At 47.8% G+C, this 19872-nt stretch overlaps 1 protein-coding gene across 1 annotated transcript in view; it reads right to left on the reverse strand.

Moving 5' to 3' along the window:
- Positions 1 to 19872, reverse strand: part of L(3)80fj (lethal (3) 80Fj) — a 140807-nt gene that overhangs the window by 65883 nt on the left and 55052 nt on the right. Inside the window, exons 20-28 of the mRNA XM_077677967.1 lie at positions 15424 to 15602; positions 13667 to 13760; positions 12566 to 12682; positions 9846 to 10056; positions 9116 to 9408; positions 7941 to 8021; positions 4781 to 4924; positions 3683 to 3810; positions 579 to 768 (exon numbers count right to left, since the gene is read on the reverse strand). Coding sequence (XP_077534093.1) covers positions 579 to 768; positions 3683 to 3810; positions 4781 to 4924; positions 7941 to 8021; positions 9116 to 9408; positions 9846 to 10056; positions 12566 to 12682; positions 13667 to 13760; positions 15424 to 15602 — 1437 coding nt within the window. The remainder of the gene's footprint in view (positions 1 to 578; positions 769 to 3682; positions 3811 to 4780; positions 4925 to 7940; positions 8022 to 9115; positions 9409 to 9845; positions 10057 to 12565; positions 12683 to 13666; positions 13761 to 15423; positions 15603 to 19872) is intronic.

Consider the following 19872-nt stretch of genomic DNA (forward strand, 5'->3'; position numbering starts at 1 on the left):
TAATACGAAATATAGACCGTGCCTTCGTTTTTAAGTGCTGTGCGTTTGAGTGATGATAAATATAGGTTGACTTGAGAGATAGGTGGCGATGTGGTTGAATTCGCGCGTGTTTTGGTTATAGTGCGGTACCGCTTATAGTGCGGATTTTTGCGGCTCCCGCGACATACGTTATAAGCGGTCTACACTGTACCTCAAAGGGGCCATGAAGACAACATCTGCCTTTGTTCAGTTTGAAATAACTACCCTTTGGCAGCTTGCTCAAAACGATTCCAGACACAAAATACTTTTTTTTACCCCAAAAATGGAAGAAGCCGGGCGGCGCGCCCGGTGGGTGTCACTCACTAATGGCGGCCGAGAGCAAAGGGCAAGGAGGAAACGGCGCAGAGAGGAGGAGTTGGTGCTACCTTTGAAAATGCAGGGGCCTTACTTTCCCCATGCTTATCCCTGTTTGCCTTATTCACAGGGGGGCCAACCGTGGATTGGCTTTTGGTACCTGGGGCCTATGGGGAGTTTCGCAACTGGTGCATATCGAGCAACTCCGGATGGCAACAATGACGGAGCCCGACCGGTCCCCCCACCTGCAGGTGCCTGCGGTAGGCGTCCATGAGCTGCAGCAGCACGTCGTGCAGGTAGTCCGGGAAGGCCTGCAGCAGGGCCTTGAGCGCGTGGGCGGCCGCTGCGCGCGTCTCTGCCTGCGGGTGGCCCACGTCGGCCAGTAGCCGCTCACACAGCGCCGGCTCGGGCTCCAGCTTCAGCTCCGTCCACAGCCTGCGCGCGGGAAACATTAGCCCACTTGGGATCGAGGTCTGGGGAAGCCTTTTAACGACGACCGCTGCACGTCTCGACTAACACACAAAACATCAAATGGTTCATAAGCCTGAACTAGTTCTCTCCGTCCATCGGCACTATGGTGTAGGATGCAAAAAAAAAAAAGTAGAGCAGGATATTTCTTGCTCTATCGTCAGTATGCCCCATTGAGAGAAAAGCTGCTTCAGAAATGGATTCAGGGAGGGATTCTGCAAAATATATCTGAACGAGAAAGAAAGAAAACCATAGGAAAGGAGGAAGGATAACCAGTGACAACCAAGTTTAGACAATCTGTGTGTGGAAAAGAAACAATGGGTTTGCATTCACAAACACAAATGACAGGAAAAAGAAAAAGGATAACACAGGTAACTTGAGACTCAGAGAGAAACCTCACTTGCAGATTAGAAGCTGTTCATTAAAAAGAAGCCACTAAACCTGTTCCTGAAAAACAAAAGTAAGCGCTTTAATTGCTTTTAAATTAGGTGACAGGTGGGGCCAATGATTCAGGCAAGTGTTTGCCTTGTGAACAAATTGTTGCTTAAAGGCCAACTACACTCAAATTTCACCTCGACCAAATTTACTTTTGATGTGTACCGTATTTACACGATTGTAGGTCGACCCTTTTTTTCAAATATGACAATCCAATGTTGGGGGGTCGACTTAGAATCGAAATCGAACCGTCTACCGCTAGTAACGGCAAGAGAAACGAGAAATCGGGGGTGCTACGAGTTGGGGACAGCTTTGCACCCTCTTTCCCATGGTTCTGGTCTAAAGTGTGAACCGCATGGGGCGTTTTGTGCTCGCGAAAATGCGCCGCACTGACACTGCCGCGAATGCCACCCGCGCGCGCTACGCGATCGGCGGCGGCAACATGGCGGCGTCACCAGCCGCGAAGAGGTGCGCGTAGCTTCCGCGACCGCTTCTAACCGCACTTTAAGATATCACTGAAGGCACAAACAAAGGCGTTTGAGCAGGAAAGGAGAAATGTGGTCGAAAACGACACTAGCATCATCCGCGCCGCCACCGTGGTAAGCCTAAACATCTCCGGCGGCGCCAGCCAGCTGTCCCGACTCCCGAGCGCTTTCAAACTGCCGGCATGAAGAGGCCGCCTCCCCAATGGGAGGCGCGCTCTTCGTCAGGCTTCTCCCACTGCCGCGCTCGTCACGCGTAATACCGTAATACCGAGGTAAAACCAGTAGAAGCTGCCGCGCGCGCGCGGAATCGTTGACGCGGGCGTCGCCGCGCACGAATTGCGTGCAAAAACGCGTCAAGAAGCGTTTTATTCGTCTCTAATAAACAAAATGAGTATTAGCAAATCCCTTGATTCAATGCGCGGCGCTAACGTAGCCCAAATCATATCAGATTGTTCAGTACACTTCCGAACGCGATGGTGGGAGGTTAGTCGCTCAAAAGAACTCGCGAGCGGCCGCTTCCGTCAGCCGCCATGTTTGTTTTGGTATCGCGCGGCAGTGGCGGCAGTGGCCGCTGCCGGTTGCTTCGATGGTTGTCATCTCGCGGCGAATGTTTTTTCCCGCTCAACCCACGGCGCATGGTTATTCCGGGTGCCTATACAAAAGCTTTTCTTTTTTAACAAATATCGCGCATACCGCGAGCGCACCACTCTTGTGGAGAGCCGCCGTGTGGGTCGACGGAAAAGCTCCTCTTTGTGATACGATTTTCTAAGCGGCGCTGGCATTTTTTTTTTTTTTTTTTTGAGAGGTGCCATTTTTGGGGGGTCGACCTACATTCGAGTCGACTTACAATCGTGTAAATACGGTAATAATTACCACAAAATTAGCTGGGACACGAGTGGTAGCCCCATGAAATACCTAGTTAATCAGTCAGAAACCTTTAAAAAAGCTTCTTCGCAGAGCATGCAGCACTTGCCGGAGCATCGCATAAATAGCCATGACATGCCTGTGGTGCTCCAGCCGACGAGGGCTTCTTCCTCTGGCCAGCCACGCTGCTGGAAAACCGACCGAGCTCTGCTGCGAAAGCTTCCCCCATTTGCTGCCCCATGCATGCGTAAAGCTTGGGCGCAGGCTTACCCCCAAGCTGCTGACCGTCTAGCTGCTCGCTGGACGGTTGCAACGCCCTTTCAATGGCCACACTCTTTTCAATTTCAGTTTCAAAATCGCCGATTTTCGCTGACCACATGCGGCGTCCAGGCGCATATTTCAGCTGTTGTATTTTGCATCTTGCTTTCTTTTTCAGCAGACTATATGGAAATAGTGTTTTCAAGAGGTCGAAATTTTGAGTGCAGTTGACCTTTAATCTTTGACACAAGAAAGATAACAGTGTGCACTTGTCAGTGATAAAATGGGGGTTCTTGCACCAGCAGCACTCAACACATGGTGTCTTTTATTTGCCCGCACAGGAAATACTACTTGAGAAGTTTTTAAGCAAGCCTAAACTGCTCTTGTAATAGATATTCTATGGGGGGAGGGGGGGGGGAAACGGGAGCTGCTCTGGAGCAGTTCTGAGCAGTGAAATATGGCAAATAATTGATCACTGATCATGGGTGTTTTAAACACTATAGCTATGCCTGGGCTATGAGGTGCGCCATAGTGGAGGGCTCCAGATTAATTTTGACCACCTGGGAATCCTTAACGTGCGCCGAAATCTCGTACACACGGGCGTTTTTGCTTTTCACCTTTTTGTGAAATGCGGCCGCCGCGGCCGGGAATTGAACTTGTATCCTTGGGTTCAGCTGCACAACGCCTTAACCACTCCCCCAAAGTGGCATGCAAGAATGGCAAATAAATAAAGCCTAGTTTCACCTCCATCCCAGACATCATCCCACCCTACGCTATATGTTCTCCTCCACTAGGCACATGGTGCAAAAGAGAGGGAGAGAGACGGAGGGTCCACTGACTTGTCAGCCAGCGCCTTGATCTCGTCCTTGGCGTCAAAGCGGGTCACCCAGATGCGGGCGGCCATCTCGACATAGTTCTCCCGATCCGCCTCCTGGGTCGGCACCACCAGCTGCAGCATCAGCAGGCACTGCGAGGGAGCACAGCAGGGATGCCAGGTGAGAGCAGGAGGGGAGCAGCACGCCACCTCGACTGGCACTGTGATTGGCCAATGTTTCTTGCAAGAGGCGAGGCATTAAAAAAAATCCCGGGCCATCTCCCCTAAAGTGAAACCTGGGGAGGATCGAAGCATGCAGTGTGTGTATTCTCTGTGTATTCTTGGTGCCATGGCGTTTCTGCCAACGGAGATGAAACCATTGGGGGGTACAGGTATACAGCTTTTCTGTAAAAGTCTCGTGTCTTTGAAGCACGAAACTCTAACACGAGGCGTAAACGAGTGTCCCGGAGTTTTTTTAGTACGCGTTACATTCTAGCACGAGGTGTTAACGAGTTTCCCGGTGTTTCAGTGCCGTGACTACATGAGACAACGGTTATGACGATGATTACGACGACGACGACAACGACAGGAGATGCCAACAGCCCCAGCCCCTAAGCGGCTTCGCCCCTAAAAAAATGTGCCCACCCACTCCGTACAGGTGGTTTTAACTGGCGAAGCTGTGATGTGCAGCCAGAGGGTGCCTGTGTGTGTGCTACTCCCTCTGGTTCATTAAAGCCTTTTCCATCATATGTTGCGTGTTTGCGGTATCTCCTTTTGTATCTTTTGTTCCTGCTCATTGAGTTGCTGATCGTAAGATGCCTGCTCCCCAGAAGTACGCACGACGCATGGCATACCCATTTCAAAGTACTCAAGCTTTATAAACAGGCTTCATAAATTAAATACTGCTTTATTGACAAAATAAACAATGAAAAGAGTATTTATTTTATCCAGTCTATGCAACAAAAACAGAAGTCTGACAAATTCACTTCAGTGTCCCTTTAAGCGATGCCCTTCCACTTGGGATAGGAGTGTACGCTCCACAAGAGTCGGCTGCCGGTCCTTTTTAAGAGCTGCACTCCAAGAAAGGAAGGAAGAGTAAAAGAGGACGCAGTGGGCAGCCCACCTGGAGAGCCGTCTCCCGCACGACCACCTCGGGAGAGTAGAGGGCGCCCAGGAGCACCTTAATTTCAGCCACGTCAGCCCGGCTGCATCCCTCCAGGCCGCTGATGGAGAAGCACACGTCCACGGCTACCTTCTGCGCCAACCTCTGCCATTGGGGGAGCGAGCATTGGAGAGAGAGAGGAGAGCAACCCTTAGCGCTCAGCACAACGCGCTCTTCAAGGCTTGGCCACCAGCTTCCAACAACTCGTCCGGATTAGAAACCGCCGCAAACCGAAAGCCCTTGCATTTCTGAATTCTGCAGCAGACACATTTTGTGCAAGAAAAGCACTTCTGCTTCAGGACAATGTGTTGCCAAGCTGTGATGACACCATGCAGAATGCCATTCATGGCCCATTCATCAGTGCAAAAGCTGCAATCTGCTTACATAAGGGAAAAAAAAAAAATGCAGCCCTTGTGGAGTGTGCAGAGTTTCTCCTGGCCTAACGTGCACCAGGCCCTATAATGGAGCAAATTTATTTCTCCGCCCTCACTTATTTTTTAAATCCTGGTGGAACTTAAGGGGGGACGTGGCTTTCAAAATCAACTTTTTTATTTCTTTGTGGATTTTGATGAAAATTGGCACAGCAACTGGAAATGCTTCTGTGATATCACCATAAAAATTTCAAAGTAATATTTTGAAAACTTTTTAATGTATGAAATTTTCTTTCTGTTCCGCTTGTACCGAGCTTGAGCGGCTTATAAAACACGATAGAAAACTTGTTCGAAGTGCTTTGCATTCCCAAATGAATGGACGAGGTCGTGACAGTTTTAGAATTTTTTTTTTACAACACAATGTTTTTTAGTTTTCATTTTTTTAGAGGTTTATGTGCAACAGGCATGTCAACTGTGAATGATTATTTGAATAAAAAAATCACAAAAAACAAATCTGGAAAACCAAAAGTGTCACGACCTGAACAGTTCATCAGGAATGTAATGCAAGAAACGGAATCAAAATAGACCCAGCGGTCACGAAGAAATCCCTGGGACAAGCGACACAGGTGGCAAAAAAAACTGTTTCGAGAAAACGGCTTCCGAAGTTGCAACATAGGTTTCACATATCAAAAGTCGTCATAGTTGTAGCCTTTCATGTCCTTTTGAACATGGGGCTTCTGGAAGGCCTTGCCTTGAAATTGGAGTGTCTTTTACAGCCTTTCTCTTTCCTGAAAACATCATTTTCAGCTCCTCCGTGAAGAGTACATACCCCCCTTTGCAAACCACACGGAGGGGAGATGGGTTTCAATGGGCTTTCAATGCAAAGTAGGTTAGTTGGTTGGCTGTATCGCACTGGACAACCTCCTTTTGCAGTGTTGTCACCATGGCAACAAGTTAAGCATTTTTTTACTTAAATTTTAACATTTTTGGCTTTTTTTTATGTTTTATCTTGCCTGGCACAGCAACTTAGTACTCATACGTGCAGGTGTTCATTGCCAAAAGTTTGCATACCACAAGGATGAAAATGAGCTACTTTGAAGCTTGGTAGAGTATTCTGCATAACTCCCAACTTCAATGCAAGAGCATATTTTTTTACTACTTTTGACATTCAAGGCATCCAATATTTCTCGCAGCACAGCCAGTATGCCCTGAGTAGAGTGTACTAGTACACTCTACCCTGAGCAATGGTATCAATAATTTCCCTAAAAAAATCACTGTTAAATGATGCCACAGTAACGTACATTTTTAACGCAGAGAGCATATTTTTATTCCTATATTACTAACTCAAACCTGTTTGCATGAAAATTACAAGTGCACGGGAAACGTTGCGCAAGAAAGGCGATATGGCTCGCGCGCATCGCAGCGCACGCTTACCGCGACATATCGAACTTTGATTATACCTGATATGGCTGGTCAGGTCACTTTTAAGATTAAATCTAACGTCGCAGGCATTAATTACAACTACTGGCGTTCAATCGTAACCGGTTGCCCAGTCATGTGATGCTCCAATGCGCGTCGGCTATGCCGTGCGCGCCGCAGCGTTTGACGCGTCGACCGTTTCTTTCTCAAGGCTAGCGAGCCCACAGTCAAAACACAGCAATAGCTAAGCGTGTAAACATCGCAAATCCGACTAAAAGTTCACTTCACGAACCGCTATCGCAAGCGCGCACACCGCGTCACCCTCCGGGGTCTGGCGACGGTAGAGTCACGCGCACCACGAAGCGTTCGATGACCTCCGCCTTTCGAGCCACACAACTTCCCGTAATCTGGCTCGTTATCTCTGGCCTTCCCATCGCGATAACGTCCGTGTTGAATACCACAGATTGAACAGAAATTCGGCCGAGCGCAGCGGCGAAAATGAACTCAATCCACTCGCTACGCAGCTCAGGCGGCCGCCATCTTGCGTTGCGCCCGCGACATCCAATCAGGAGGGTCGCTGGACCGGAGGACCAATAGCGCTTCCGCATCTATTTCTAGGTTCGTTTGTGCGTCGTTTCTTTTCTGCCGTTTGTGCGTTTGTGAATGAATGAAGATAAAAGAGACGAGCGGAACCGGAAAGACGATCGCTCGGCCGATCTAACCATATCAAAATGGCCGCGCCCGGTGGCACCGTTGCGGAGATAGAGCGCTCCGAAAATTGCCATTTTTTCGCCCTTTTGCGCTGATAGTTTGCCACCGCGCCTGACAAAAGTATTTTTTTATGCCACTTTGCGACGCTTTTCAGCGTAAAAACTTTGCAGACGCACAGAATAGGAAACATAGAAGCCGAATATGTGGGTTTCAAAAAAACGATGTTTTGGTCATTTTTCCGAAGTTGAAAGCCGCGTCCCCCCTTAAGTAACACTACAAGTTAACACAAGTAACACTACATTTTTATTTAGGAACCAAATTTAACCAAATTAGCAGCATTTATGCAGGTAGCGATGCTAATAACAAAGCTGAAATCAGTTTAAAATTATTTTCTTTGCTTTATGAGTTACACAAGGCTGTTTACCTCAATGTTGCATTAAACATAACTAATCAGGCAGAAACTCACGAAGATTTTTACACAGGGTGATGAGGAAGGTCTATTTTGTGCAAGAAAGCTATCAGATTATTTCTTTATTTCCATCAGGTATCAAAAGAAAAAAGAGAGAGAAGTTTCACCTTCATTTTGACATCGAATATAAAAGTTTCATGCCAGGCCTTACCTGAACGCGCCCAGTGGTCCTCCCAAGCAGTCCCACCACCGTTTCGAGAATCTTCTCAACGGGAAGGTTTTTTGGGTTCTCCTGCAAGCGGTAAAACAAAAACGGGTCATTTGGTTTCGATTGTGAGCAGCTCAGCAAAAACATTACTGTCAAGCTTAAACTCGACGTAAAACCCCTGATCCTTATACTCAGGTCTAACCTTTTTACCTCAATGTTTATTTATGCCTTTACTATTAAACATACAATTTATTTCAAGGTTGCATTAGCTCTAGCCATTTAAAAATACAACTCAAAGTTGGGACTTGCTCCTTGGATCAAATGATGCAAAAAGGAATGCAGCAGTGCTTTTGACACATACAACTTGAGCTCAAAGTACCATATTTGCATGATTCTAACGCACACCTTTTTTTGCTAAAAGCAGCCTTGAAATTTGTGGGCGTTTTACAATTTGACGCAAAACCGAAATCGGCTTCAAAGCGTACAGTGGCATCCCCACGAACCCTAACCCCGCCAAAAATCCAAGTCAATTCAATCCAAAGCAATCCGTCAACATCATGCAAGTAAATTTTCGCATACCTATTCGTCAATAGACAATAGGCAAATAGCCAGCTGCTGCAAAGAGTTATTTTTAAATTAATTTTACGATTAAATCATATTTTTCATATTTTCATGAGTAAACTTACCTGCGCATTACAATCGTGTGAATACAGCACCTGCCAAGACCTTCCATAGTTGCATCTTCATACTCTCTCAACTTTTAAAACTGCTTCACATGCTCTCAAATAGGGGCAGTGGACAAGTGTAGTGAACTAAAACCCCTGACAGCTACCCGCACATTGAGACGTACATAGAGTAACATCCTCAAATCAATCTCCTCCACCCACCATGGCGGCTCAGTGGCTAAGGCATTGTGCTGATGCGCACGAGGATGCGGGTTCGATTCCTGGCCGCAGCGGCCGCTTTCCTGACGGAGGCGAAAAGTGACAGCTCCTGTGTGTTTGAGATTTTGGCGCACATCAAAGATCCCCAGGTGGTCAAAATTAATCCGGAGCCCTCCACTACAGCACGCCTCATCGCCTGCGTTGTGTCGGCACGTTGAAACTCCACAATCAATCAGAGAAATGACGCAAACGGAGAGGAAGGGGAAGAGAAGAGGAGGGTAGAGAGGGACTGACCAGGCTGAGGGGCTGGGCGGAGCGCATGAAGGAGTGGGCCGAGAGCACCTGCAGGCACTGGCAGAGCAGGGCGTCGCTGGTCTCGGGCGAGCTCAGCAGCAGCCGCAGCAGCGGGAAGGCCAGGCAGAAGGCCGGGGTGGGCAGGCGCCGGGGGCCTGTCGTGCCGCACGAGAGCTGGTGGAAGGCGCCGGCCACCCGCTGGGTGCACGCCCCGAGCTCCTCCTGCGTCCACCGCTCGTCCAGCTCGCAGCTGGGCCCCCACAGCCGCAGGGTCAGGTGCACCACCGACGACGCTGCACGGAACAGTAGGGGGTCACGCAGTGCGGCAAGGAGAGAATTTAATTAAGGGGGGACGCTGCTCTTAAAACAGCTCCTTTTTCCCCACTGATTTCAAATATGCCATTATTTTTTGAGTCAGTCAATTAGTTCCCAGGATAATTAGAGGTAATTAACTATTTTTGGAGGAACAATGAGACAAAACAGTGTTAGCCATAAAACTGTAATCTTTATATTTTCCAATACTATGAACCCTGGTAAGTGCAATAAGAGAATCGTTTTTTTTTTAAACACTGCTTGGGACTAATTTTACCGCTCATTAAACTTCGGTACCGTAGGACAGTCAACTGGGCAATCACGGACTGGTTTTTGATACACCGGGAAGTCTCGCAACTGGTGCATATTGAGTAACCCTGCTAAGTGGGGGCCAAGCGAGAGGAGAGAGAGCGCTCACCGAAGTTTGCCAGGTCGGGGGTGAAGACAACGTCCTTGAGGCGGATGTAGGCCGGCACCACAATGGGGGCGGCCAGCCGGCTGCTGAACAGGGAGGTCAGCGCCTGGATGAGCCGCGGAAACAGCGGCGCCCCGTACAGGCACACCACCGACGGCGGGGCCGACATCACCGCGTCCAGCAGGGACATCGCCCGCTCCACCGACTCGGCCAGCTGGAGAACCGGGGGAGAGGAGGGGCCCAGCCACAGTGAGGAGGGAAAAACAATCAAAACCCCTTTATCAAGGGGGCACACTGGTTTTTTTTTGTTTTTGCTTTCCAGTCAATCTTGATGAAACTTTATGGACTCGTTCTGTTTCTTTAGCTGATTTATAATATCCAATTAGTTTTGATGTAAGGCATTTAGTTTCTGAGGTAATTAAAAAATTATTGATTGTTCTTGAAAACAATGAAAAAAAAACTGACTTAAAAAAATTACCAGCAAGGCATGAATAGATACCAGAACCTGTGGGCAATGAAATGTGGGAAGCATTTTTTTTTTTGTTTCACAATCACATACAAGTTTACCTATATTAATTCTAACTTCTAGGTTTGAAGTACTCCTGATAACCAATTAAGAATAACGCTAATTAAAGGAATACTGAAACACAAAATGCAAAATCCACTTCCCTTATTGGACAGTTTATGCATTCAGCTTCACGCTGCAAAAGAAATTATTTTTCTGGCTCCTCCACATGCTGTGATGTACCTCTCGAGGATTTCCTATCGCTACAATACCGCTCATGGCGAGAAAGAAGAAAACTAATGACAAATTGTTACTCTTTCCATCGAAACCGGGCTTGTGCGGCTTCTATAAGTACCTGGTACTGTCCAAGTACGAAGTTTTCGGAGGGAAAACTGTGCAAACTAAGAAAAAAATGATACAAAAAAAAAAAGCTTTTTTGGGCAATTTTTTTGGTCCCAAAGACCCATGTGCCTCCTAAAGAGAACACCAAAGTCCAAAGCCAAAGTCCAACCCTGCTTATTAGAGAATGTATTTCATCATCGCCGTCACTAACCGTATGGGCTGCCAAACTAAACTTTGCGTATTACGCGAGGTCCATTAGGCGTGCAAAGGCATCCCATTGTTATGCTATGTGGTGTACCCTGTGTGGAACCCATTGTGCAACGTGTTGGCTTTCCTGCGGTGTGTTTTACTCGGACGTCAATGCCATCAGTGAGGCATGGAAAGCTCCACTTTAAAAATCTCACAATTGATACCTTCTTTTTTTAAGGGGGGACACTGCTCTTAAAACTATTTCTTTTAGTTTTTAAGTAAGATCTGTGAAAATTGTCAATCTTGCTGCTTTTCCCCCCACTGATTTCAAATATGGCTTTATTTTTTAGTTGGTCAATTAGTTCCCGAGATAATTAGAGGTAATTAACTATTTTTGGAGGAACAATAGACGAAACTGTTGGTCATAAAACTGTAAATCTTTACATTTTCCAACACTATGAACCCTGGTGAGTGCAATAAGACAATCAGTTTTTTGATGCATCGCTTGGAACTAATTTTACAGCTCAATAAACTATAGTGTTTGAAATGGGCACTCAAAATGGTTCCTTGCCACAGGTGCCACCAAGGTTTACTGAGCTGCAAAATTACTTCCAAGCGATGCATCAAAAAACTGCTTCAATTATTGCACTCACCAAGGTTCACAGTGTTGGAAAATGTAAAGATTACAGTTTTATGACCAACACAGTTTCGTCTATTGTTCTTCCAAAAATAGTTAATTACCTCTAATTATCTCGGGAACTAATTGACCAACTAAAAATAATGCCACATTTAAATGAGTGGGGGGAAAAGCAGCAAGATGGATAATTTTCACAGAGCTTACTTAAAAATTAAAAATGTTTTTTAAGAGCAGTGTCCCCCCTTAAAGGTGTCAATCAAAAAAACTATTTTTCAGTTATGATGATGAAAGTTGGGGGCATATGCAGTTTTTTATTGATTGTAGATATGAAGTTTGTTTTTGTGTAAAACGACTATATTCGACGTTATTGAGATTTTTACAATTGATTTTTTGACAGCTTTTGCAAAAAAAAAACTGCCGGGGGGATGCAGTTAAAGAAGGTACCAGTGAACTGTGCACAAATCAAGGAGTGCAATATGACTACCATCATCATTCTATCTGGTCTGCAGTGGAAGTTACGACCGTTTGAAGTTCGGGCTTGAAAAATGGGAACCAGAAAAATCGGCTTTGCCTTCCAAGCCCAAACTTGCAACGGCCGTAACTTCTGCTACTGACCAAGTAGAATTATGATGATAGTCTCACTGCACTCCTTGATTTGTGCACAGTTCACTGGTACCTTCTTTAACTGCATCCCTCCAGAAGTCTTTTTACAAAAGCTGTCAAAAAATCGATTGTAAAAATCTCAATAACGTCGAATATAGTCGTTTTACACAAACACAAACTTTATATCTACAATCAGAATGATAAACTCCACAGGATCTCCAACTTTCATCATCATAACTGTAAAAAATAAAGTTTTTCATCAAATATCCCTGTGCCCTCTCAAAGCAATTACTTTTTTTAGTGACATTCACGCACATAATGAGTTCTACTTCGAAACCCACTAATGTGAAAGAAGATATTTTTTGAAATTTTCTCTTTTCAATCACAAAACACCCAACGTGAGGGAAGAAAAAGAAAGGGAGGGAGAGGGGTCCTCCTTCCTCTCACCTTGCGCACTCGTTGCCTAATGACTTGCTCCTTCTGCAGCTGCACGTCCATCACTTCCTTTTGCTTCTTGGTGAGCTCAGGCTCCTGGACCTTGGTCTTCTTCCGGGCCTCCAACTCCTGTGTGCAGTACGACAGAGGAAGAGAATGGAATTACGACAGAAAAGCGACATCCACCCCTCTCGCACACAGGCACAATTTGGGCCCGCCCCATGCTCCTATATCAGTGGCAGCGAAATGGGAAGGGCCACAAAGCCTTCTGCAGTAAAAACGCTCTCCTTGCTTATTTTTCTTTCTTTCGTTGTTTTTTTAAGGGACAGACAACTGATTTTTGCGGAGTATATGCTCTCTATCCCAAATAAAAGGACACCACTTAAACCCCTTGAACCGAAGCGGTTTTCCTAACAGGGCCCTAGAACATTTGAAAGTGTTTTTTTTTAAATCTACCAGCCTTAAATTACGTATGCTGTCGAAAGGAATGCTGGCAACCGTAACAATAAGCTGTGCTACAGCCTACTTTTTAACTGTATGCAAGATCAAAAGAGGTTTTTAGAAACTTGTCCCCAGGCGAAAAATAAAAAACGGGCTTTCCTATTACCTTATGCGGTGTTTCAATCATGCATTGTAACCGACGAACCCATCTGTATATGTATGGTAGTGTCACATTTAGACACAACATGGCGCCACCTTTCAGACTTCCGGAAGTTTATTGCTAAATTGAAACTCTTCCAGCCTATTTATTTAAAAATTCCTTATCATTACCCTGCTATATACATAGACCTCGGGCTTTTATGTGAGCTAGAGGAAGGACATGCACTCGTGCCTCCACAAAAATGGGTTGTCTGTCCCTTTAAACAAGCACAGGTGGTGGTGCAAAGAAGTTATCTTTGCCACACGGCATGAAATTTCTTTCCACTCCTCCACACAACACAAAATCACCATCTTAAACTTGGTACTTCGTGTCGTTTACACTCCCAGTGCAGCTTATGTTACACTGGAATATAAAAATTGATTCATCGATCACCCTCAGTGCCTCCCTCCCAGCAAAGAGTGCATCGACAGACAACAGAGACTAATGAAGAATGGAGGCAGCCAATTCCTGACCTTCTTGAGCTCAATCTCCTCCATCTGCTCCTTGTAGGAGTACACCTTGCTCTCGCGCTTGATGTTCTTGGACTCAGAGGTGGCCTCGACCACACTGCACACAGGAGAAGAGCGCAAAGCAAGAAGTTGAGAGTGGGGGAAAGAGCTTTTCTCAACACTGCCAACAAGTACCACAGCACCCAGGAAAAGCTCATCAAATTTAACCACAATGCAAAAAAACTTGCTTCTCGCACACAGGTTTTCTCTTCCTTGCCAGAACCACTTGTTGGAAAGACAGCTGCTCCACTCATTGAAACTACGCTCATTGAAATTAAACCTCACAAAGCACTTCATCTCTTAAACTGCCCAAAAAGAAAAAGCTTTCATACGATCAAGGCACTGGTACACAGCCCCAAAGCAGGCTCGATATGCACGCAGGTAGAGGAGAGTTATGCGTGACATAATACAAAGTTTCTAGGCCAGTTTAAACAGTGTGCACACTTGTGAGCAATTCTGTACACGTTTGGAAGCAAACTGCTGAACGAAAATAGAAAAAGAAACAGCCAATGCAATGGAGTGACAGGTTGCTCGTTGCCTGTGTTTGCTGACCTGCGCATCGGTGTTCTCTGAGGCGCTCATTGACGCACCTTCCAATGAACGCCTCAGAGAACACCGATACGCAGGTCAGCAAACGCAACCTGTCACTCCATTGCAAAACTTGCAAACCACACGAGTGCACACCGCAGTTTCTTCAGAACACGCACATTCTGACACGCACTAAAGACAGGATAGCGCTCGAGATCATAGAAGCATTTCACATAATCACAGAAGAGGAAGGGTGCGTTAGCACTCCGTAAATACTGCTTACTGGTGAGGAACGAAGATTCATTCAGAGAAAGCCACCATGATAAGAAAGACAAGATATATCAAGCAGCCACTCCCACATTTTCCTGCTAGTGTTCTCATGTATTGCTGTCTGTCGGCTGAGTAGAAATGTTTCTGCACCTTCACGTTTTGGTTTTAGGTTTTATCGGTTTTACTGTGCAAGCGCAAAGTGCCGCCCTTGTGTGTATATTTAGATGTCCCCCGTTTCTGTCGTCTTTTTAAATAAACAGTGGCAAGTTTGCGCCTCATCCCAGTCCTGTTAGTGTCCTATTCGTCTGTATACTTAGCGCAACTCAACATGAAGCACCACCAACTAGCCCCATTCTACGTCCTTTTGAGCTATGCATAATGTTTGACCTTGTGCACAACCAAAGGTTTCACATCTCCTTGGCCCTTATTTTAACAATAAAACCACACAAACACCATCCCTCCTGTTCTAAATCGAACCGCCGGTGGTGTTTGCAGACATGTCATCGAAGGTGTTTCCAGACGGACCATTGCATGTTTTTGAAGAGGTACACCCTTTGTTCGAAGTTTATAGGCCAATCCTAAGCCTTCTGGACCACAAAGAACTAAAAAAATAGGCTTAGCCTTTAAATGTGACAAAAGTATTTTATGAGAGTAAGAAAGAAATATGTTTTCTCTAGGTTTCCGGCATAAAACATTGCAGCCTCGCTCAGCCTGTAAGCTTGTACACTGACTTTTTTGCGGCCTCGCATAGAAAATTTTGACAAAGCCTGTACCTTTCTGGGCTTTTGAAGGTGCCAAAGCTAATGCGATTATTCGGGGGTGGGAGCTGTTAGGAATGCCCTGATCCCACTGCGTTGAATAGCCTACAAGGTGCCTCGCTTAGTACAGTATAAACCTCAGCCAGAAGGAGAGAGGAGGCTCACTTGGAGAGCACGCCCTTGTTGTAGAGTGTCCCCTCCGGGGTGAGGTAGATGGCGTACTCCTCGGCCGTGACCAGGCGCAGCTCCGTCTGCTGCAGCGTGTTGAGCACATCGCCCACCACCTCGTTCAGCACGGGCTCGTGCAGCACGGCCGTCAGCGTGGCGATCGCCCCCTTCACCTCCTGTGCAAGGGAGGCAGAAGAGAGAAGCAGTCATCACACTCAGTAGCCACCACAAGCGACACCAAACGGTGAATAAAATTTCAGTAGAACACACTGTTGGGCAAGTTGGAGCATATTTGGTAAAACTTAAAGTGCAACTGAACAAGGACGACAGAAAGACGACAAACACAAGCGCTTGTGTTTGTCGTCTTTCTGTCGTCCTCGTTGAATCGCACTCTCAGTTTTACTAAGAGTGAATGAAATTTGTTTTAATTGAAAGATCATACATTTCGTAGTTCTCCCAGCTTTTGTTTGACAAGCAATGGTGAGTTATTTGCTGAGAAATAAGCAAATAAACCCGGCATTTCTTTCTACTGTTTCCCTTCCATTTTTTTTGCGACGTAGTCACTGTGTCACAGAGTTGGAGCGAGGCACCAGTGCGGTCTAGAGCAGAAACGGTGGCCACTAGGTGCTCTCACGCTGGCAGCAGTAGCTTTTACGCCTCCAAGCCATGGCCGTCCCCGACAAGGCTTCTCTGGCCAAGGCGGCAGGCTTGGATTTCTATGATTTTTCACCGATGAAATGAGAAATGCTTTTAAGTGATCAAGCAGTCAATGTGCCCACCTACCGTATTTACCCGATTCTAATGCGTACCTTTTTTCAAGAAAAAAAAAAATACGCCCCCAAATTCCCATGCGCGTTACAATCGAGTACCAGCCGACAGAGCTAGTGGTTGCTTAGGATGCATTATCAACTTAGCAAGGCAACCCTAATCGCAACTGTACGAGCTAAGTGTCCAAGGTTACGAAACCACTGGAAAAACCAAATTAGAAAAAAAAAAATCTAAGAGAGCTTTCTCTTCGCACAGAATAAGGAGAACACACATACATATCCAGCCCAGACTGGCTTCCGACCAGGGCTGTGCACTCAAGACAGCCTTCTGCTACTGCGCCAGTTGGTGGGAGGGGGCCGTCGGGGTCGCCTTAAGGTTCCTGGCATCCTCCTGGCAGTAGACTTGCAGAAAGCCTTTGACACGGTGGCGCACACAGCGATACTGAAGGCTCTCGATGGGGCTGGAGTTGGCACACGAATCATGAACTTTGTGCGATCATTCCTGGTGGCCCGAACGTTTGAGGTTAAATCTGGATCGGGCCACCCAAGGACATTCTCAAATTCCAGAGGAGTGCCGCAGGGTGCCATCTTGTCTCCAGTCCTCTTTAACATCGTGATGCAAGAGCTACGGAAAATTCCGCACCTGGGCTTGACATTCTACGCAGATGACATCACGCTGTGGGTGGACCCCAAGGGCACAAACTTGAACACAGCAGATGTACAGGAAATCATGCAGCAAGCCTTGGACACCATCGACAACTACCTCCCTTCCACTGGCATGCAGCCGTCACCGGAAAAGACTAACCTCCTCCTGGTAGGTGGCTACGACTCTGAGCGAGCGAAGATAAGCCTTACACTGGACGGCAAAACCATCACCTGACCAGCGGAGCGGTGGGTGAGGATCTTTGGGGTTCCCCTCAGTGAGGTTGGTGGACCAAAGGAATGGATCCGTCAGCTTAAGCCAACGTGGCGCCGACACCTCCACCTGATCCGCCGCATAGGCAACCACTTTGGCGGTGCCGGCACACGCACCATCAGGACATTATGCCTGGCAACCCTCACCTCTAAGGCATGAAACGGAGCAGCTTGCTTCACATTGAACCAAACCCACTACGCACAACTGGAGGTCCTCCATCTCGAATGTCTCCGCGCAATAACTGGCCTGCCGCGTCACACGAGGACTGAAGAACTCTACAGGTACTCCAGCCTCCCTCCCCTCAAAGCCTTTATCGAGGCACACAATGAAGGCCATGAGCTACGACGGCAAAACACAACTGCGGGTAGAGGACTCCTCACCCTCACAAAAGAACTACCCCCCGATGCACCCAAACTGCCACGCCTGCTGGAGCCTTGGCTCGATGTGCTCCTCAAGCTTCCCAAACCACTCTCCAAAAAGTGCCATCAGCGGGATCATGAAGCGGAGCGTAGAGCAGCAGCTGCCTGTACTGACAGAACCCGGAACTCTGTGTTCACGGCAGCCACCTGGCACCCCATCACGCGCAGAGCCAGGCTAGCTGCGATCTCCCCAATCGGCACATGCAGACAAATCCACGTGCATGAGCACCGACCCAGCCCAGACCAGATTTCACTGTCCGCCATCCTGTGTGCAGTGGACGGGGTTTGTGGGGAGGCCCGTCGAGGACTGAGGCAGACAGGGGAGATTGTGGTGATCTACACAGACAGTAGAGAGGCCATAAAAATCCTTGGCCGCACCCCCAGGACTGGCACGCTTGCTCACAGGATCAAAATGGCAAGCACAGTGCTGTACCAGCAATATGGAGTGGAGGTGAGGGTGGACTGGGTACCAGGTCACGCCGGTGGCATTGGCGATGGAGCCGCACAGGCGTTGGCGAGCGAGCTAATGGACGACCGCTCCGCCCTGGTGACCCAGACTATGCCCGCACCAGACGACCCTGACCCAAGAGCCAAAATTCTGGCAGCCAAGAGGGAGCGAAGGCGCGCCCTTTGGCAGCACATCCCCACCAACCACCACCCACTGCCCCGAGGACTGCCACGGGGGGGCTCAGGTCCTCATCCACAAGACACGTGCGGGGGCCGCACTAACAGCAGACGTGCTCGCCAAATGGCGGGCCCACCACCGATGCAGGCCCGGGGCTACCGACAACGACAGCGACGACAGCGACCACGAACAGGGCCCCATAGTGAGCTGCTCCACATGCACCATGGAAGTGTGCCCAACAGTGACCCACATGCTGTGGGAGTGCCCTGGCTACCGGGACCTCCGTGCCCAGTACCTGCCATCGCACATCAGCACTCTGCGTCAATGGACCACCCCCAGCAACAACAGCCGCGACACCCTGCTCTCCCTCTGGGCGTTCGCTCACGAGGCAGGCATCGATCGCCGCATGTGATTGCAAATGTATACCATGTACACGCATGTGTGTACGCACTTCTTTCTCTTCTTTCTTTGTTTCTGTCTTTTCTCCGACACCCTTCTTCCCCTCCTATTAGGCCAAAGAGCCATTCCACAATAAAGACTTTTCATTCATTCATAAAAAACAATGTGCACGCACGCACATATCCTCACGGTGGGCAAGGCGTGTTGTCTACAAAGCACAAAGGTCATGTGCAGTTGGTATGAAACGCTCCGCGGGGCCTTGCCAGTGCTTCTTGCGCTTTAAAAGTTAAAAATAGGTGCTAGCAGACAGCAAACGCCCCTTTTCAGATACCAAGCCCCCGCTTTTCTATGCTTAGCCGCAAGAAAGGAGACCGAGCAATGAGAACTTACGCAGTACTGTGCAGTCCACCCAGTTCTACAGAGGGATTGTCGGTCCATGACAGCCTCCCACTGAACATTTATAAAAATATTTTTTCAAACTTTCAAGACGAATTTGGAAGGGTGGTCTGCACAGGTGGCTTGCCGTAGAGTATGTCACAGCTTGAGGGTGATGAGAGCCGCCTAGGCCGATAACAAGTGAAGTTCTTGCATCCATAAATGGTGCTTGTCCTGTGCAGGGAACTTTTGCGCTTTTTCTTTTTCCTGGTGGCCACAATCAGGCGCGGGTTAGCATCGAGGGCGCACTATATTCGAGTAGATACGGTATACCGGGCTCCAAGATCCCATCAAGCCAGTCGCGAGCGAAGCCTGTGCAGAAGCAACAAGTGTCGTTTGGAATATCAAGCGCGGCATCCTGGCTAGCGCTGTTCAGGCGGGCCTTCACCTCACCTCGTCTGGCAATCTTCTCTCTTGCGAACCTTGCGAGAAACACTCTCTTTACAGCAGCCTTTTCGAGTAGTTGCCAATGGTGGTGCTATCACTGGCCCACACATAACAAGGGCAGAGCGACGCACGCTTTACAGATTACCAACAACGGCTCGTGGCGAATAGAACAGCACAAGGTCAGATAGGACAGCTAACCATCTGCAGTCAGTACCTTCCACAGGTGATAAGGTTTGAACTAGGCGCGGGCATGCGTTACCGATAGCAACATTTGTGTCAAAGCTCAGGCAGGTCGCTTTACCACCTGCAGTGCATCTTATTCCTTTTGCCGTTGCCTGCTAGAGGGACATTGCTTCCAGAAGCCCTGGCGTTCAATGTCGCAGGTTCCTGACTTCACTAATTGTGCACCAATGCTTTTCTGAAACGAAACTGAAAGCATGACGGCTGACTGAATGGTGCGGGAAGCAGGCTGCCTCACAATGTATAAAAGCAGTAGTC

The sequence above is a fragment of the Haemaphysalis longicornis genome, unplaced genomic scaffold, assembly GCF_048455015.1.
Source record: "Haemaphysalis longicornis isolate Haplotype H1 unplaced genomic scaffold, Haemaphysalis longicornis Haplotype H1 scaffold_7, whole genome shotgun sequence".
Classification (NCBI taxonomy): Eukaryota; Metazoa; Arthropoda; class Arachnida; order Ixodida; family Ixodidae; genus Haemaphysalis; species Haemaphysalis longicornis.